This window comes from Amblyomma mixtum, chromosome 3 (genome assembly GCF_055824585.1).
Source record: "Amblyomma mixtum isolate Tamu chromosome 3, ASM5582458v1, whole genome shotgun sequence".
NCBI classification, from domain to species: Eukaryota; Metazoa; Arthropoda; class Arachnida; order Ixodida; family Ixodidae; genus Amblyomma; species Amblyomma mixtum.
Window position 1 is genome coordinate 116,527,161 of NC_143014.1, and position 20,622 is coordinate 116,547,782.

General features: G+C 43.6%; 1 protein-coding gene across 2 annotated transcripts in view; it reads right to left on the reverse strand.

Moving 5' to 3' along the window:
• The window catches only part of LOC149351515 (E3 ubiquitin-protein ligase MARCHF6), an 89,535-nt gene that overhangs the window by 32,694 nt on the left and 36,219 nt on the right, over positions 1-20,622 (reverse strand). For both annotated transcript variants that reach the window (XM_089580878.1, XM_089580877.1), the window contains exons 12-14: positions 19,801-20,025; positions 17,424-17,627; positions 12,643-12,794 (exon numbers count right to left, since the gene is read on the reverse strand). In XM_089580878.1, the coding sequence (XP_089437004.1) occupies positions 12,643-12,794; positions 17,424-17,627; positions 19,801-20,025 (581 nt within the window). The remainder of the gene's footprint in view (positions 1-12,642; positions 12,795-17,423; positions 17,628-19,800; positions 20,026-20,622) is intronic.

A 20,622-nucleotide genomic window follows, 5' to 3' on the forward strand; every position in this document is an offset into this window, starting at 1 on the left:
AAGACATAACACGTAACATAATATCAAAGACTTTAAAATAAACATGTGCCAAACTATTTTAAGATCAAGGGCAATGGCTCTCTTTATAACAAAATCATATTCACAGTTCGAGCTGAAGTGATCTCTTGTAAAGCACTGATGCTTTCCGCCCAATTGTTTGTTCATTTATTATAGTCCAGCACTGAACGCTGACATTTTTCAATCCTATATATGTGCTTGCATCAGCATATCCTAGGGCTAGGTTAGCCTTCCTGGGTGACTTTTTACCTCTCAAATGCTAACTAAAACATAATTCAGTACTCTTCTATACAATCTTACACAGCATTTGACACTATGCTAACATTTTATCTCAGTTCAATAGTAAATCAAGTCACTTCCATGGAGTGCAGTAGCTAAAACATGCACGAATTGATATTTATTAATGATCACTTCTCAACACACACAGGACAGATCTAATTTGCCCTGATCCTCTTCCAGCTGAAGAGATTGCTCTGCTTAAATTTTTACTAAATAAAGATACCAAAACAGATCTCACAACCTAAGAGTGCACTGAAAACATTGCAAATATACATGCACTGAATGAGCAGTCTACCTGTGCTGCATGTTCAATATACTGTCGCAAACATGCTCTCTACCCCTTCTTGCAAACTGCAAAAAGGTAAAGGTGTTTGCCATTCACAAAGTAGGAAGTCAAATTCAAGCACAGAACTTAAAGTCCCTCTGAATAACAAGTGCAACAAATAAGCTGCTCAAACATGTCCCCATTAAAAGACGTAACAAAGTGCCTCTGACTAGCAGCATATGATAATAAATTACAATCTCAATCCACTTTTGTTTTATTATACCAATTCCAGGATACACAAGTGTCAGGTTCATTTTACGAAACTGATCAAAAAATTAGGAAGGGTTCAAAGAAATGTATTTATCTGTTCACACACACAGCTAACAAGCGTAAACAGAACACTGACAAACCTCGTTATAGCGAATGGGTAAAAAGTCATAAAAAGTTCAATACAGTCAAAATTTCTAAATAAAATTTTTATAAGAAACGCACGGAGAGCTGCGCAATTCAGTCAGCGAAAAAACAGCAACTAAGACGACCCTTACTAGACAGTGGGTAGATCCCTTTTCTTAAGATTTAGCACCATTTCGAAATGCTCGCGGCAGCTCTGGAGGCTGCGAAAAATCGAGCACCACAGTAGATTACATTGGCTTCCCCGCATATCACTGCCAGCACACGACAGTGGCAAGCCAAACGCCAGCTAAGGTGGCTTCCCCGCATTACGGCAGTGTCGCGGAAAAAATGGTATGCCAGAACAGAAGCTATCACTGTTTTTCGCCACATCTGTGACAGCAGACAAGATTGCAGGATGGTCACTGCAAGGCTACAATTGTCCATGCCAATGCTTCCGGGACACTACCAATGGGTGCAAGAGGTGCAAACACATGCCAACCACCTACTATACCGTCTACCAACCCTTCATGGCCACTATTTTGCCACTAAGTGCGAGATTGGAGCAGCTATGGAGCAGAAAATGTGCATTCTGAAGCAGCTATGGAGCAGAAATAATAACCATTTTGTACCAGTAATACCACCATTTTGGAGCAGCTTAAGATCACAAGCACAGTAAATCTTCCTTAAAACAAACCCACGTCTCTAAATACTGGCACAGTTGATTGTTTTCATGGAATACAATAAACTAATAGTTTGGTTTATTGGTTTATTGTGGTTTAACATCCCAAAGCAACACAGGGTATGAGGAACGCCGTAGTGAAGGGCTCTGGAAATTTCGACCGCCTGGGGTTCTTTAACGAGCACTGACATCGCACAGTACACAGGCCTCAAGAACTTCGCCTCCATCGAAATTCGGCCGCCACAGCCAGGCGACTTCCGGCCAGTGGCCGAGCACCTTAACCACTGAGCCAGCACGGCGGGCTCAATAAACTAATAAGCAACTTGTTTATCACCACTGAACTCAAAAGGTTTTTGTGAGAACATTCAGATGTATCGGAATGTGGTGTGCAAAAATTTGAAATAAGTGCCATGAGCCAGCAGCTGGTGCAGTCCAGAGGTCACGCTGCATACTATGCGACATGCCAATAAACTTCTGCACTCATGGACTGCAAAGCATGCCTTTCGTTGTCGTTCTGCACTGCTCAGCCCTTCACACCATTCTGGCAGACACGTATCGCATACATTACCGGCTGTGAAGCTAAGCAAGGGCAGAGCTCACTTCTAAGAAAAATGATGGCTGGGCAGAACGAGAAAGGAGGCATGCAGAAAAAAGTGAGAGCCTCTGATTCGTGACTCATGTTTGTTCTTTCACAGCGAGAACCTTGGGGTGTGCGAGTATCAAATTTTTGGCTGCAAATCAAATATTTTTGAATGATTTTGATTATATGCAAAATAAAAAAAAACAGGCAGCATAAAGCAAAATAAATGCTTTTCACAAAACACAGCCATGAAAGGAAACAGATGTATTCTATGTAAAGACGATGACACACATTCACGACAAAGACGAAGATGGCCATGCGTTTCAGCCGTATTGCAATCGCCACGGATGTCTGTGGTGGACCAGGCAAACCTCGGACTGTTTTCGCTGCTGCTCCCGTTTTCCCAGTTCATTTCAATAAACCCCCGTCTTACATATGTTGGAGGTGCTCGGTATTGATCCCCGTACTGTTAAGAATTTTATTTCATTCATTATTGCTATAATGCCCATGGATGGCGCTTCAGCCGTATTGCTATCGCCACGGATGTCTGTGGTGGAATAGGCTAACCTCGGACTTCGTTTCAATAAACCCCGTTTCAATAAACCCCCGTCTTACATTTGTTGGAGGTGCTGGGTATTGATCCCCGTACCGTTAAGAATTTTATTTCATTCATTATTGCTATAATGTCCATGGATGGCGCTTCAGCCGTATTGCTATCGCCACGGATGTCTGTGGTGGACCAGGCTAACCTCGGACTGTTTTCGCTGCTGCTCCAGTTTTCCCAGTTCGTTTCAATAAACCCCCGTCTTACATATGTTGGAGGTGCTGGGTACTGATCCCCGTACCGTTAAGAATTTTATTTCATTCATTATTGCTATAAGTCCATGGATGGCGCTTCAGCCGTATTGCTATCGCCACGGATGTCTGTGGTGGACCAGGCTAACCTCGGACTGTTTTCGCTGCTGCTCCAGTTTTCCCAGTTCGTTTCAATAAACCCCTGTCTTACATTTGTTGGAGGTGCTGGGTATTGATCCCCGTACCGTTAAGAATTTTATTTCATTCATTATTGCTATAATGTCCATGGATGGCGCTTCAGCCGTATTGCTATCGCCACGGATGTCTGTGGTGGACCAGGCTAACCTCGGACTGTTTTCGCTGCTGCTTCAGTTTTCCCAGTTCGTTTCAATAAACCCCCGTCTTACATTAGTTGGAGGTATTGATCCCTGTACCGTTAAGAATTTTATTTCATTCATTATTGCTATAATATCCATGAACAGCCTACCAGGCATTAAATAAAAGAAAAAGGCTGGGGCGGGAGTAGTGATAGTTAAACTAAAATTATTGCTTAGTACATTATAAAGCTCATGAAATGCTAAGCTGCTGTTATGTAATGAATCTTGAAGCATTATAAGGTTGCGGAATATTTCCTCACCAGTGAAGTAACATCAACGACTGCTATCAGAGAGGCATGGAAAAATGCAAAAAGGCGCCTCGAAAACAAAGGGAGGAAACTGCGTGTGGGGTCATTTCTTCTGCACTCCCTCATAACAACTGAAGGCATAGTGCCAGTAGTGGAATGCCATTCCATGTGCACTTTTCCCAATGGAACGTAAACCACCTAGCCTTCGCGTATCAGTGTCGCCGTGCGATGAGCAAAAATGAAGTCACAAACCGAACTACAAAGTGAGATGCAGCACGCAAGTCACACTGTACGAAATGCAACTGCATGGGGTTGGCTCTGCAGCAAGTGTTTTTGTCATCCAATTTTTTTTTACTGTCCCCTGCAGCTTATAGCACACAGTTTCTGAGTTCTAATGTGAAAACTGCGTAAGATGAAAGTGATCACCTTGAATTGAAAGCAACAACACATGCAGGCTGCAGCTTTGTACATTCGGCGATCTTCCAAAGACATTTCCGCACACACCCCGTCTCATGGTACAGTGATCAAAAATTGTTGCAGCACTGGCACTCGTTTGCTTTCTTCCTTGACACGTTCATCACCACTCGCCGACTGCGTCATGGCCCAATACTACCACATGACACGTGGTGCTTCACCACTGACCCGCTAATGCCCAGCGACCACACCAGCCACACCGGCTCTCGATTGGGTAGCACATGAAAGCATCCGAAGTCAGAAGCCCTGTGTCAAAAACCACATACCAAAAGCCCCACTGCACTTGCCCCATTTTTATAAGCCCAGAGGTCAGAAGCCCCATGCTGTGGGGCATCTGCTATGGCGGGGGGGGGGATCTTTTAATTCACAGTCACGTGTTCATTGGTGCAATTCTTATTTAGAGCACTAAGCAACACTCATATTTCATAGGCTGCTTTCCTCAAAAATGTTGCTTTTTCTCAAGGAATTTGTTTAAAGGTACACTGAAGAGGAATCTGAACTCGTCTTTTTGTCGCGGGAACTCAATCTACGCATTCCGAGCATTCTTAGAAACTTCGACTTATTGCCCTGTGAGGTCGATTTCCCTAATTAAATTGGATTAACGTCTGGCTCCCGCTTTTTTTTTTTTTAATCCTCCTCGTACGGTGGGTGGAGTCGACCAATGCGTGGAGTGCCTTTCACCCAGTCCCGTGGCGGCTTGCCGCTCTGCCATCGGCGGAGTAATACGTAGTAATCTGCAGTAGCAAATAGTCCGCACGTATTTCTATTTCTGTGGGCTTATTTCGCGGCTATATTATCTGCGAATGACACTATTTATTCACGGAAACATAAAAAACAAAATAAAGCAAAAGCAAAGCCTCCACGGAGCTGGCTGAAAGGCACTCCACGCGTTGGTTGACTCCGCCCACTGTACGGAGAGAATTCAAAAAATAAAGGCGGGAGCCAGACGTTAATTGATTTAATTAGGGAAATCGGCCACACAGGGCAATAAGTCGCAGCTTCTAAGAATGCTCGGAACGTGTAGATCGAGTTCCCGCGGCAAAAAGATAAGTTAAGATTCCTCTTCACTGCACCTTTAAGTTCAGAGCCCATTCTGGAACTCTTCTTCAAGGTCCCTCATCATGTTCTCTCTTCCATTGCATTTTTGGCCTGTTTGTGTACCTGGGCACCATTTGAAAGCTGCAACAGGGACACTTGACACTCGACTTGCAGCTTCGTTTTTCTTGACAGCATCCACGAAAGGAAAAATATTCGGTTTTGCCTGCCAAGCATGCGGTTTTCTTCCTGCATATGAAAGTAAACTTGCTGCGTGTATGATATGCATTTGTCCGGGATGAAAAATATTCTCCTGCGCATGTTTGGACTCATCGACCATAGAGTAGCTTACGATGGTTCGCGTTTTTTTATGATGGGCCATGTTTTTAGCTTATGATGGTCCACTGGTGAAAAACTACAGTCAGCTGCGGCAAAACTTTCATCGAGATGAGCACAGCAGCATCTGACAGGCAACCAATGACCTCAGGCTCAGGGCAGAGGGCCAGGCTGTCAAATTGGCTTGTCTCGACGAAAGTACTGCCGCAGCCGAATGCAGTTTTTCACCGATTCCGGAAAATCCACGCAAGTTCCGATGTTAAATTCCTTATAAAAAAGAAACGTGGACCATCGTAAGCTACCCTGTGGTTGGTGTTTACGCCTAAATAGGCCAGTAGTTTGTGCGGAGAATTTTTTTACAATCCAGACCGATAAATAAGAACGCGCGGTACTATTTCTTTTTTCATCCACACTTACCTATGCATTAAGGCTGCTAAAGCGAGCACTGACGTTATGTTGTTGTCTCTATTCTTTATTATCTGTGTTCGGGTCAACCATACGTCCTCGAAGAAGATGGGTGGCAGTTTGAGCACTTGAAGAGCAGGCCCATTTCAAGTTGCTTCACGCTAAGCATACAATGTTGGCAGGGGTAAAATCTAAGCGTGTAGTAACCTCACCTGCTATGGTATTGTCACAGTGATAACAGGCATTGCATGCAGTAGTTCTCATGGGGATTCTAGACGGGGCTTTTAGCACGTGGGGATAATGGCACAAGGCAAATGCTACTGGGGCTTTTGCAATGGGTGTTTTACACATGGAGCAATGGCACTAGAACCTCTTGACTGCCACCAATGCATCCCTCCCTTCCCCCCCCCCCCGTTACAATCGGTTGTCAAAAGCATCACAATTGGCCAGTGTTGCTTGTGAATGGATCCCCTGTGCTTTTTTCTGCTGCTTCAATCACTTTTGTAAGCATTTGATGTTTTCTTCTTTTCAGCAATCAGTTTTTTTTATTCAATGCCCCTCTCTCTCATGCTCGGACCTCTAGCCCTGAGACACGAACACAGAAAACTACATCACGAGACAAACATTCCCTCGCATTTGTGCATTTGACTGGCTGGGCTGTGCACAGAATCATGTCACGCCTCGTCCGGTTTTCACTGGTTATTTGCCGCTCCCCACTACGGCATCAGCGTGGAGTCTTCGTTTTCTAATTTCGACAGATGCTGGCTTTCCGGGGCAAATGAGCTCGCAGGTGGCAAAACTTTGGCCCAGAGCCGCCGACATCGTCAAATCGCACGGAAAAACACCCAATGAGACGTGCACGTTTTTTTTTGTCTTGGCTGGACTCAGCTAGCACAGCGGTGTGGCCCACACTTCCAGTCGCCATGCACGCCACGTCCCTTCTACACAATCTTTGCCCCTGTTCTAAACATACGTGCACTGGTGCAGCTGGGCGCAACAGCAGTGCCTTAGCATGCTGCCAAGTTGGCCAGGCGAGCCACTGCTATTGGTGCTCCCTTCTAAAGATAAACATGTGGTGCCATTAATAGTGTTACTAGCGCGCAGCATCTTAGCTTGCTGCCAAGGTTTTTGCCGTGGACAGCACCGAAGCCGATTGCACAGAACCGAGTAACAAGCTAAAAAAAAAAACTTACACTCTGAAATGAGTTTTACCAAATAGGCTACTTTGTCTGCTTCGCGCACGGCCACCAGAAGTGTACCGGAAAGTGGAGACATTCAGATGTGGGTGCTCACGGAACAAACAAAAGAAGCCTGCGGAACCCAGTTTGAAAACCGCTGCCCTAGCATTACCGTATGTGCTGGTTGTTGTTTCCATGAGGGAAGAGGAAGTTAACTGATGTGACAAAGGTGAGATGCTGCAACTTGTGAACACCATGTAGAATTTGCGATGGCTGGCCGCAAGTTCACATAACAAAAAATCCCTTCATTCCAGAATACTCAGAGGGTTGAATACTTCTAATAATCAAAGTGCGGTACAGATTGAATTATATAGCAACCCTATTCACAAACTATTCAAAACTGCAAATACTGCTTACTCCTACTATAACCTGAAAGTTGTAATCAACTCAACAAAAAAAAGAGTCTGCCTCATCTGACCTTTAGCACAGCTTAGTGAAATTTTGGCCAATTTAACGCTTTTTACATAGCGTGCACAGATAATTGCATTTGTATCAAAATGGCATGACTGGCACAGCTTGCCACACCCCCAATTTGTGTAGCATAGCGGAGCCCGCTGCCTACCGTCCAGGCGGGCATTACTCGTTATATATCCCTCTTATGACCACCTGCTTTTGGTATACAAAGTAAAAATTGCATGTGTTTGTCAAAATCAGAGTGGAGTTTGATGCTGCCAATGAATCATAATAATTGGGTTAGATATATCAAGGTTTGACTGTACTCATAACCAAAATCACCAAATTCATACCCCAGTATGAGATTAGCCAACTTATACACAACTGGTTAAACACAAAAAGGTTCCAGTATATTTTTAATCAGAAGTGACACAAACATGCCATACACATTCACTATATAATATATATTACTAGCCGATTTAGGCAATCATTTTTCCTCCAAACAATTACAGGACGTGGCTATGCATGCATAACTAGCAGTTTACCTAAGAATAACTTCTTATGCTAGCATGATATGCTCCTACATACGTCGCATTATTACCGAACCTGAATTGTACTGTGCTGATTGCTACCTTTATCTTTTGCAACCTGTACCTGTATTTTTGTTTGAACACTCACATGCAGTTACACCTCTAAAATTTCTTTGTAAACCATTATTGAAATAGCTCTCTTACACCACAATTCTACTGAGCACCTTTGTTGGCCTGTTCTGTTATTAGTCTTGTGGTATTTCAATTATATTTGTTCCCTTCCTGCAACAATCCCAAACAGGAATGACAGTATTCCTACACGAGGAACAAATAAAAACTTCAAATCATACACACAATACAGAAAATCCCTACACAGGCTGTATGACACAGAATTTATCATAGCGTGGTAATTCATGTTTTCTAAGACCTGTTGTATACAAAATGATCTTCAGCACACATATGACAAAATCATTTGGGAACAGGACAGCAAGGAGCAGCACTCATGATGCCACAATCTCCAATGGCACTAACAAGTGAAGGTTGCTCATTTCCGAAAAGCTAACAAGTGACATATGGAGGTACTCAATCTTCTCCCACTTTGGCCTCGCACTACATTTGCACCTTTACATTTTTTCCCATCAGGTATTGTAAAAAGTAGCCCCTCATACCACAATCATAGTCACAATACATTCAAGTACACAAGGCTCTGGGCTTCCAGCTTGCCCTCAGTGCACAGACATGGACAATACAAGGACAATGAAATTCGGTGCTGTAATGAAGTATGCAAGCTTCAGGAGATGCTTAAAAACATGAGCACCACCAATTATGACAGCTTTTATTTCAAATTATCCTTTTATATAAAACATATACAACCAGCATCATATAAAGTCAAATACACATAAGGCTGCATGCTTGGAGTATTGCGCTTCATTTACTCCCATTTAAAATCTGTGTAGTCAACACCAAGCCATGTTTCTGTGAGTCAAATAAAACCTGGAGTGATGCCGACAAGTAAGAATTCAAGCGAGGTTTATAAATAAAATAGATTATGGGGCATTTCAGGTCTGCGTTCCTTCTTAGTACCTATCTTAATTTGGCAGATGGTTAAGCACACAGATTTCTTCAACTGGAAAGGAATCAGGAAATTTTAGGCATTGGCAACCCCGTATAACTATTCATAATCTGTGTTTCTAGCAATCCTGAGCAGTTCATTTGGATGCCACAGGCAGCACAACATTCTGCTAAACTAAAAGTTTTGAACTGACTAGTGTCACAAATTTCAAGGCATGAAGCCTGCCAGAATTCGTTTTAACACTGCTAAAAACACAAGCACACAGAAAAAAACAGACAATATTGGAGCTGGCTGTCAACTCAGCTTGGTTCAAACCATGCAAATTATTGAAGAACACAGTGTACATATAAGATTGCTTTGTGCATATAAAAAGGAAAAGAGAGGAAATTAGTGTCTCATACAAGAGAATCAAAAAGCATATGTTTCACCAACAGTGTTATTGACACCTTGGTAACTCAAATCTCCAGCTTTATCAATTAAAAAATAGATCTGATTGACTCACACCAGGTCTAATCCTTGTGCCAGCACACAACATTTCTGTGGTAAAATGAGACAATTGGGCTAGTTGGTAGCAATTGATTTTGGGTGGAACAGCTCAAGGACAGACGAAACCACGAAAATAAAGGACACACAACGCTCGTTTGCATGCCCTTTTTCTTGTCTGTCCACTCGCTGTTCCACTCAAAATGGACATTTTTGTGGTCAAACCCTGGGGCACATCCGCATTCCCTGCAGTGCAGCGATAAGTTGGACAAGAACGAAAGTTTTAAGGTGCCTTTCTCAATCTTTCATTCTGTCTTTCTCAATCTTTCATTCCAGTAGAACCCAAGCACTTTGTGCAGGCACAAGGATCCTACCTACTACAAGTCAGTCAAAGCATTAAACGTGTGCATCTGGGTTATTTTATGTGGGACAAACTGCTTTTTTTGTTCCTATCTGTGTGCATGAAACAACCTTGCACATGCACTAGGCCCTCATTGATGAATTCTGTGGTTTGAACAAATAAATCAAGCTCGTTTGACAGCCACTGCCTCTGTCGGCCAATCCTTCCTCTGCGCTTGAGTTTATCGCACTGTAAGGCACCGTATTTACTCAATGTAACGAGAGTTTTACTTCACTAACAATAGGCGTGAAAAGTCAACCCTGATGTTCTAACAGAACATTATGCAGAGACAAAGGCACACTATGCCATGTTTATTCGCACATTGATTAAGTGATACAGGTCAGCCACCAATTTTGAGAAACAAAAAAAAAATAGAAACTAAAAAACTAAGTTCGAATTTCATAATGGTAAACAAACGGAAGCTCCGAACTGCAAACATTGAACTAGGGCATCCCGCACAACGCATCACATATCGAAGCAGCAGTGGGGTGGCGAGAAACTCGTAACTGGAGATGGCGCATTAGCGCACCCAGTGCAAATTCAGCCCTTCACCCCAAGGAAAGAGTGACAGAACAAGCAAGAGCCTTCATTTCGTTCCATTAACATTCGGCAGATTCCCAGGCGTCTGTAGAGTCGCTTATCTCGCACATCAATGGCGGAAATGCACTCTGTGCGCACGGAAAGCTAAGTATTCCTACTGCAAGTGAAAAGGTGTTGTCGTTGCTTTCCTCAGCATCAGTACATGATGAACTTTTCGGTGGCATTGAACTCAAGTGCCACCACACGGTTTTTTGATGGCTCAATGCATAGGACGTTGACTCGTAAATGCTCCCGAGAGTAGTAACTGACATTTGGGAGGCACGACACATTGAGTGATTGAGTGACTGGGAGAACTTTTGTTTTTATGACGAGGCCTATGAAGCACATGGTACACATGGTGAAGGCGCAGCGGGACACCGTGCATATCTTCGTACAGGTCTTATCTGAGAATCTTTTGCCCAGTAAAGGTGGTAGCAATTACCATGCCTGAAGGCTTGAAGGAAGCCTCGCCTTGCATTTCTATGAAAACGTGCCAAAGGACAGCAATGCTTTAAGGCAATTTTGGTTATAAGCTTCTACCCAGCTTTCCACATATTGCGGACTCATTCCTTCCGTTACATCCATGTATTCTTTATTTATTTTTTTTTGCACTGCACTGATCTCAAAATAAAATCAGGCAACCACTGCCCAGACTTTCGCCAAATAAATTTACTATGATGCAAGTAATTCTGAACACTTTTTGGTGTTCATTCGATAATTCAAAACTTGTGGATAAACAGTTTTACGGTCCCCTGAAGTAATTAACGAGCTTTTACTGCATATCAAGTCCGGATATACCAAATTACTCAAAACATTTTGGAAATCCCATGCAAAAGAAAGGCACTTTTGTTTCTATTTATTGAACTCCCGTTAAGCAGAACAATCAATATACTGATTATGGTGCCATGCCCCTGCAGCAAAAGGCCCTTCTCCAAAGGCACTCCCATGATCACTTCCCTCGAACAGAGCTGGGTTGGCTGCATAGCCTTCAAATACCTACTGGCAGTGCTAGTCATGTGAGGAAGCTGCTAACCCTGAAGACAAGGGGAACATGGGGTGTGGTGTTGGCAGCTGTCAGTCTGGAGTACCCAGTTTTAATGCGACACAGCTGTCATGCGGATAAGCCAGCGTGCAATGCGCCACTTGTCATGCAGTGAAGCCAACCTAATGACTGACTGAAGGCTAGCAGAAGCTCTCGTGCAGCCTGTTTTCTTGCTTTGCTGCCAATAGCAAAGCGAAAACCAGCTGTATCTTGATTTTATGAGTGGTTATTGTACTTTTAGTGTACTGGTAAATGAATTGGTCCTTGGATCTCTAGTGACAGGTGGTGGTCTTCAAAAGAATCATCTACTTCACTCTGATGCGAAATGGGGTAGGCATTCCGCCATCCAGCCAGCATTGTGCTGCCAGTCTGCCTGCGCAAACTGCGCAATGCTGCAGGAAGCGCACTGCTAGCATGGGCGCACTGTATTTATGCTTCTAGGTTAAGGATATGCTTATGTACAGCCTGGTGCGATTTGAAGGTTATCACGTTCATACCGGCTAAAACAGACCAACAATTTTTTTCTGGCTTGACGGTCATTTAGTCTGCAACGAACATGACATTGCAGGAAAGAGGAATCTTTCGGCCAGTAAAGCTCATGTATTCGTTGCTGCATTCTTGTGAAAATAAATCGTATTAGAGCAGTTTAATTCAAGTAGGTTAACCCTGAAGTGATCACATTCAAGTCACACTAGACTGTACTGCCATGTTATAGGTCAAATTATCAATACATCGAACTATCTCTTGATCCCCTTCCAGTTCAATATATCTGGGATCAACTGTATTTGAGAATTACAGTTTTGAATATCTGAAAAAAGTTTTCCCGGTCCCTTCGGGATCCAGTTACCAGTATCAGTGCAAAGGGCAGTTTACTCAAATGTTGAGTGCCAGGCTATGCCAAGAAGCATGTATATTAGTGCACTACAGAAACCCTATAATAGGTGTGCCAGACATATTAGAATCAGTATAAATATGAAGATAGTATACTTCTTTATAACAAACAACAAAAAGATGCATTTACCTGGAGATGAGTACGTGGTATGGAAGGAAGCCTGGCAGGAGGAACTGAATAAGCCTCACAGGCACCCAAACCATGAGCAGCACTGTGGTGCCAAAAATCACCAGTGACACCAGGAAGCGGCGCACATGTTGCAAAATAGGCAGGTGGATCATCTGTTTAGCCAAAAGACAAGAAATCAAATAAGATCACACAGTTACCTCTCGTCAACACCTTCAATGTAGACGAACAAATATACAGCCGAGCCCAATTTAAACGGCCGCAGATATAACAAATGCTTACTTATTATGAATGAGTGCTGTGCTACCGTCAAAATATGCAATAAGGCAATGGCAACTCGTCTCAGATGCAACAAACTACTGTGGCCATGCCAATCAGTTATCGCAAATGAAGAGGCACCGTAAACTCGACTGATGATCGTCGCTCAGTTACTGCGACAGCGCCAAGAAAGAACATGTCACCCCAGAAAAACAAGAAAAAGGTAGCATTTAAACTGCAGGTAACAACCAGCCAAGCGCGTGCCGGCTGGGAGAAGCACCCCAAATGGAAGCAGAAGCACGTTGGGCGCAAGACAGTGGCAGCGTCAAAAGTGAAGCTAATGTGCATGGTTGCGGATCAACTAGTGGCAACGATTTGAAAAGGTTGAATGCCCTGCTGGCCACGCTGGTCACATGACATGTGTCACCTCCCCAGTTGGCTTCACCTTTTGTGTAGCTGCCACGTGCAGGGAGAGACAGATACCATACAGTGCAGCTGATACATCCTTTGCGCACGTGCTCTCAGGAACGATAGATGACGCACGTAGACATATGGCAACAAGTCGTTGATGAATAATTGGCCAGATGTTGCTCGGAAGACTACATTCGTGTGGATGGCAACATTGCAGTGCCATGCTCTGACGAAGATATTTATGCGAAAGCATTATATAGCTCAGCTGTGTCCGCAGATCTTGTCCGCAGAACGTGTCCACAAAATGTGCCCATACGATGACGTCGCTCCAGATGAATGAATGTGTAAAAGCTTAATGATAATGAGTAATAAATTAATGGCTCTTATATGCCGTGATGAAGAATGTTGTCACACCACTAATAAGTAAAAGCAATTAATAAATTAATTACTGTAATTAAGAAAATGAGTGAATTAGTCAAGTTAAAAATAATGAAATGAAAAACAATGTCATCACTAATTAGCATGACTAAGTGAAGTAATTAGTGGGTCACGTGACAAGATCACTTAAAAAATGAGTCAGGTGTCAAGGTGATGACGTCATGCAAAAAGCCACTGACAAGATGACTTGCAAAAAATTAGTTCCGTGTCAAGGTAATGACATCAGACCAAAGTCACATTACAGGATTACGCAAAATTTAGAGAGTGATACTTCACACCCGAGCTGAGTAACAATCACTGCCACATGCAGACAGGGGAGAGGAAGAATGATGGAAAGAGACGTGCGGCGCAGAACCGCGTCCACTGAAGCAATAACGCTGTTTAAGCAATAGATATCGCAGGCGCAGACGAAATCCCAGCAATGTCGTCACTGGTTGACCTCAATGTGGCGGCAGTATTCCAAAAATAAATTCAGCAAAATTTTGAGCAACCGTTCGTCATACAGGACTCTGGATGGTGTCATAGCCTTTCTCTTTGAATATAGCTTACATGTTTTAGTCAAGTTGGACTAGCTTGCAGAAGGGGCTCGGACCAATCACATATGCACATTCGATTGCAAGCTTTCCGAGACTACATTTTTTCTCTTAAGGTGCAGTTGAGGTGTCTACTGAGATGTCTAGGTGTGAAGTCGGAGGCTAGCTTGCAAAAAGGGTTCGAACCGATGACATATGCTCCTTCAGTTGCATGCTTTAAGGCATGGTTATGGTGTCCACCGAGATGTCGAGATCTGAGAGCTACTGCGTCCTTTCCTTTTCACAAAACACATGCTTTTGCATTCCTCCACATAAGCAGACTTAAGTGCCCTCAGAATTTTTGCAGCTAAAGAACAAGTACTCCCCTACTGTTAGTAATCTGATTAATATAGCTAACTGGCCACCAGCTGCCATGGACAGTTCAAACACGATTAGTACTATCCCATCCCTAAGCAGATGCTGGAAGCAAGGATATCGGCGAGAACATGACTGCCCTGGAGAGCCCGGAAAGCGCTGTAGCAGGGCCTGCATTGAAGAAATAGGCTCGTATGATGCAGTTTTTAAGGAGTAAACACCATTTTTGGCAGACTTTGTACTTCGGGCTGTAATGCAGGACATCCACTTACTATGAACATCAGATACAACAAATGCAATCCATGTGACTGCCAGCTTCATTATAAATGGGCTCAACTGTATATACTGCTCGTGTTGGCGCCAGAAAACACATGTTCAAAGTGAATTTGTCCAAAATAAATTTTTTTTTGCCACAAGCAAAGAAAAAAATTGCCTGTTGTGACCACTGAGGTTAAGGAGCCTGCTAATTGCAATGAAAGTCTTGAAAATGGTCTTAAAATATGAAATCTACAAAATGATGGTGAAACAGCGCAACTTTGCTGAAAATATCAGTGTACAGAGCACAGTGCCCCAAAATTCGAGGCCCATTAAGTGCCCCTCACATGAGTTATCAGTTTCTTTTGGTGTACAACTTTTTCACTTTGCAAGCATAATGCCAACCATTTGGGAGAACAACCGTTCAGTCATATGCCAGGCAGCATCCATCAAGCTCTTTCACACCTGTTAACCTCTAAACACACTGATTCTTTGTGCCTTTCTTTTCTTCTGCTAAAAGCATAGTGCCACCTCTGAAGAGCTTATCCAAAAAACATTTTTGGAGCATTTTTTCCGCACTCGGCATGGAACAAAAAAAAAAGTGCTTTGCTTTTTGTATTTTTTTCTCCTGTGCTGCCATGCTGCTACATGGGGCTCCTTTATTATTGCTCAGACTGCATTGCGAATTTTTTTCGATATGCAATCAGTACATTGAGGACTTCAGTAGAATTTCATTCATTTCAATAGTTCATGTTTCGGCGCTTTTATACTTCAAGTAATGAGAGTTCGCTGTAAATGTCTGCTAAGCGAGTTCAACAGCAATCACTTCTCATTTTGGCTTCGCTCCTGTATTATTTTTACAAGCCTTCACGCAAAAACTAGCAAAAACCTGCATGTAATGAAAAATTGAGGGCTTTCTCAATTTCGCTATAATCAAGTTTAACTGTGTAACTTATGTCGCAAGAATAAAAGCAAACATGCTGCAAAAACATTGACGTCAATGCCAGCCTTTTCCTTTAAATTGGGTCACCGCAGCTTCAATGGCATGGTGGGCCAGTCAAAAAAACAAAACACTATTATATATACATAAAAAAAAAACAGGAACAGTAATGAGCATAACATACATGTTGCCAGCCATAAAAAATTCTAACGATACTCCCTAATCCGAAATTTGTGCGCAGCTCTGTCTGCTTACGCGGCATTAACGGCAGGGTCCTCTCAAAGGCACCATCTAGCCTCTCTCTCATCGCCACCTAGCGATGAGCTTGTGCTTCAGCGGCGTGAATGGCAGGGTCCTTTTGGCGGTGGCGCTTAGCCTCTGCTCAGGCAGCTCACTTAGCAGCAGCGGCAGACAAAGCATTTCTACCGGTTGAGCCGCTCATTCTTCAGAAGGAACTAGCCGAGACTATTTGATATTGAACTATATAAGCAGACGATTCATACTAGGAAGACAACGCTGTGAGTGATGCGGCTGACGTGGACAATCTATTGCGTACAGCACATTTCACAGCAGCGGAGCGTGGTGTGACTGCAAAGAGGCAGTGCTTGGGCACGTAACGCTGTAGACAGACCTCCCCTCCCCTAGCCACTCATCTATGCTTATGCAGTAGTGATGGACAATGGCACACCTGGCGCACCTAACGTCCCTAGGTGCGCCCGCACCACCACTCTGGAGCCATCTACGGGCGAGCAACAGTATTCTGGTTTGCTCCGTTATTCCGACAGCGACAACAGCGACGGTGACGCGGCTCAACCCCCGAACGGGCGCTTGAGAGCTGCGCTCTAAAAAATTCCTGAAACTGCTCACTCAAGAATGCATGAGTAATGCTACAGCATGTCAAAAACAACAAAATCGATATTGAAAGCAACAAATAAGCATTTTTTTTTTACTTTTTCATCTTTGTGTGAAATGAAGGAACCTTTCTATGGCAATCAAGTCTGCCATGTAACCACAACACAATTCCTTCAAGATTAACTGATGTTGCAAATCTTAATGGCCTTCAACTCAACTGCCAACTGAAAGTGCGAGTGACATGGATATAAAACACAAAAAGCTTCCCAATCTGTGTTGGGCAATGCGTGAGGAGTTGGATTGTTACATATGCTCCATAATAATCTGGCCACACCTGTGCTTGTCTTTCAGATTTTTTTTTGTTGTTGTTGAGCTACACTGGAGTTGGCAACAGCAAAATTCTTAAAACAAGCATTTTTGCTAGCTTTCAACCCTAGTAAAATTCAACAACACTTAAGTGCATTTCAATTTCATAGTCGGCAGAGCAACATCTACTCTTCAAAGTAATGGTATGAGGTAAAACTTGCTAGCAGCCAGCTACAGTTACTGTGGACTCTTGCTAATTCGAATTTTACTTAATTCAAACTTCTGGCTCATTCCAACTTACCTTTACAACATCAAGTGCATGAAAAGGCTCCTCTTAATTCGAACTATTCATAATTTGAACAAATTTTCAGTACCTTTCAAGTTCAAATTAGAGATTTTGCAACTGCCTTGAATAAAACCACAAAAAAGGGCTTTACCTCTTGGATTGGGTTGAAGTCTGGGTCATTGAGGTTCCGCAGAAACCACAGCAAACCTGGCCGGAGTACTTCACGCAGCAACAGCACAAATGACGCAAAGTAGAAGACATAAACCATGCCAACCAGCCAGTGCAGGAACATAAACGTTCCAGGAGCTAATTGAAAACTGGACTCCCGATCTGATAAAGTGGCATCCAACATGCTCTGCAAAAAACCAAAATACACAATTTTACTGCATGCTCCACATATAAATTTATGCCTGCACACACACTGTTGGTGCTGTAGCACAAAATGCTGATACCTCAGTTTATGAATATATAGATTTTGAGACTTACAGCTGCTATGCCTTCTCAGTAATTTTTCAGCGAGAGCTGTTTTTGCTAGCTTTCCACCATGGACACACGCATGGCACCGTAACACAGCTGCACTGCTTCTGACCACCATGTGCAACACGGTTGGCGGCGTGGATGATGAATGGCGCTGCTGCACTCGCGCCAGTCAGAATGATGGACCTGAGCAGGGATTACGTAACGGCGGCCGCTTCATGACAGAGGGTGGGTGAGGAGGATTCTCAGAGATGGGAGAAGCGCTTTAGGTGGTATTCACACAGGGGACCTAGGCATGAAATGCTGCGCAAGAAATCATCCAAACCTCATCTTCCAGTGGCACTCACTCTCCCACACTGCATTCACATGAACAGCCTGAAGCTGAGGGGGCATTTGTTACCATAAGAACCACTGGCTAAAATGGAGGGGGACACAGCCAAAAAAAAAAAAAAAAACACTTCAGGCTACGCCTATGAAAAAAGGCACATGGAGAGAGGACTGTCCATGTGGCCGAGCAAACAGTCCCAGTCTCCACTGCCAGAGCAAGACCAGAAGATGCATCACCGCACTGTCCCTCAAAGGTGCGACATATGCATGGTCCCCCTTGTTTTAGGAGGGATTCATCGCTCGTGTGAATACCGCTTTAGCGATGGTACTTGCACTGCATGATCACCTTGCATGTAGTGGGTAGGTGAAGAAGATTATAGGAGAGGTGGGAAAGCTTCCAAGTCTTGGACTAATACTAGCAATGAGCTAAACACACCAATGAGTATGCACGTGGGAAATACAGTGGGTCAGCAAGACAGTTTCAACAGTACAGAGGTAAGTGGCACTGGAGCTTAGCTACAAGCACCAACAAGTACACGCGCAGGTAACAGAGTTTGACGTCAGAGGTTTGAACACTGTTAGATGGTGTGAAGCAATTTGGTGAAAAGGCTTGCCGGCGATGCTCAGGCAGCTTCGAAAGGCTTGGTTAGATGATGTGGGGTCAACGATATATGCACCAATGAGCACACAGTTGTGACATCGGTTTGGTTTATTGGGGTTTAACGTCCCAAAGCGACTGAGGCTATGAGAGACGCCGTAGTGAAGGGCTCCGGAAATTTCGACCACCTGGGGTTCTTTAACGTGCACTGACATCGCACAGCACACGGGCCTCTAGAATTTCGCCTTCAAGAAATTCAGCCGCCGCGGCTGGGATCGAACCCGCATCTTTCGGGTCAGAGCAATTTTTTTATTAATATTAATTATTACCCTCTGTCCCATACACTTGAACAAACTCCTGCCCACTATCCCAAGTGCCAAATGGTTATTACATAGGAAAGCCTTCAACGGCCATGAATTCGGACACCAAACAGGTAGCCAAAGGAATGGGGAGCATTCTTAAGGGTAGCAGCAGTGTGCACTCTTGACCCTGGTGATTTTATACCTATGACGTACTACAAAATAAAACCTGAACTGAGATAATTGAAGCAACAGATTCAACTCGCACAGGTAACAATTTTGGAAGGATAATGTCTAGAGTCTGCCTTTGTCTGTTCGACAGCATACAGATTGCACTTTCCGGTGCCATCCTGTGTTCTTTCACACATTTCTGTAACTGAGGGGTTTCAGGACTATTTGCAAAAATATAACTGAGGCCTTGAACTGTACAGTATCGATCCAAAGCAGCAATGTGTGTGACAAGTCACAAAAGAAGGATGTTGTGCCATTCGAAAGAGCAGCATGGCTAACACTTCCAAGTGAAGTGAACAAAGACTTAACAAAAGCTCATGCTACTGCACTGAGAGTGACACCATGTGCTAGTGATGAGTTATATATTGATCTCTAAAGCTGCATATTCAATGTTGTTATTCAGTCTATACCATTATACTGTCTTGAACAAGCATATACTTAAAGCTTACAAGCTTTCAAATCTAACAAAGCTGGTCAGCTCAACGCTTACAGAGCCATAAAACAACTGCATTTTTAAATGAAAGAGAACATTTTCATTCACGACAAATTACACAAGGCAGCGACAGGTCAAGGCAATAAAGTGAAAAATGACTAACCAGAGAGCAGACATCAAGCCACCAGCCACAAACCAAGGGGAAGAGGCCAATTTCGACGACAGAGAGCAGGGCCACTTTAACCACCACATAGCAGAGGCCAAGCAAGCGCTGGGTCCGGCGCAGCTTCACCAAGGCTGCCAGGCCGTGCAGAAACACCAGCACCACGCCCAGTAGCACATAGCCACACAGCGTGGTCAGCAGGCCCTCAAACTGGGACACGGCCACCTGCCCAGAATGGCTCTCTTTCAGGCATATCCACTCAACACTGCCATCCATTACAACAACATTTCTCTCCAAGCAACTTCTCTTAAGGTGCAACATGAAATTTCAACACCGCCCTCAAGCCAGGGCCAACATTAAGACTTCAATTCTAGTAAGCACTGATCCCAGGAAGCACACGCTAATTGGCTGAAGTAGTGGGAGAGGTTGCAGTGTTCGGCTGCAACAAAAATTCAATCGCACCATCTCCCCAGCTGGAAAAGGCCTGTGTGTCACTGACCTTGCATAAATCATTTTTCAAACGAAAAAGCACAACACACTCGAACAAAAAATTACTTGTCTTAATTATATAAGTCAGGAGTAGTGGGAACAGCTATGAGCATTTTGTAGCCGGCCTAAGAGCAACTACACAAATAATACAGTTTTTACATTATGCCGCTTTGAGATACAGTAAAACCTTATTAATCAAGTCACTGGGACCACGAAAAGTATTTGTATAAACAGAGTTTTCAAAAAAAAAAAACGAGCACTAACGAGCACCCTCAGGGCAATCAGCGCATGTGCAGTAGCTTCCTGCAGAAGCGGACTGTGGTGGCGGCAGCA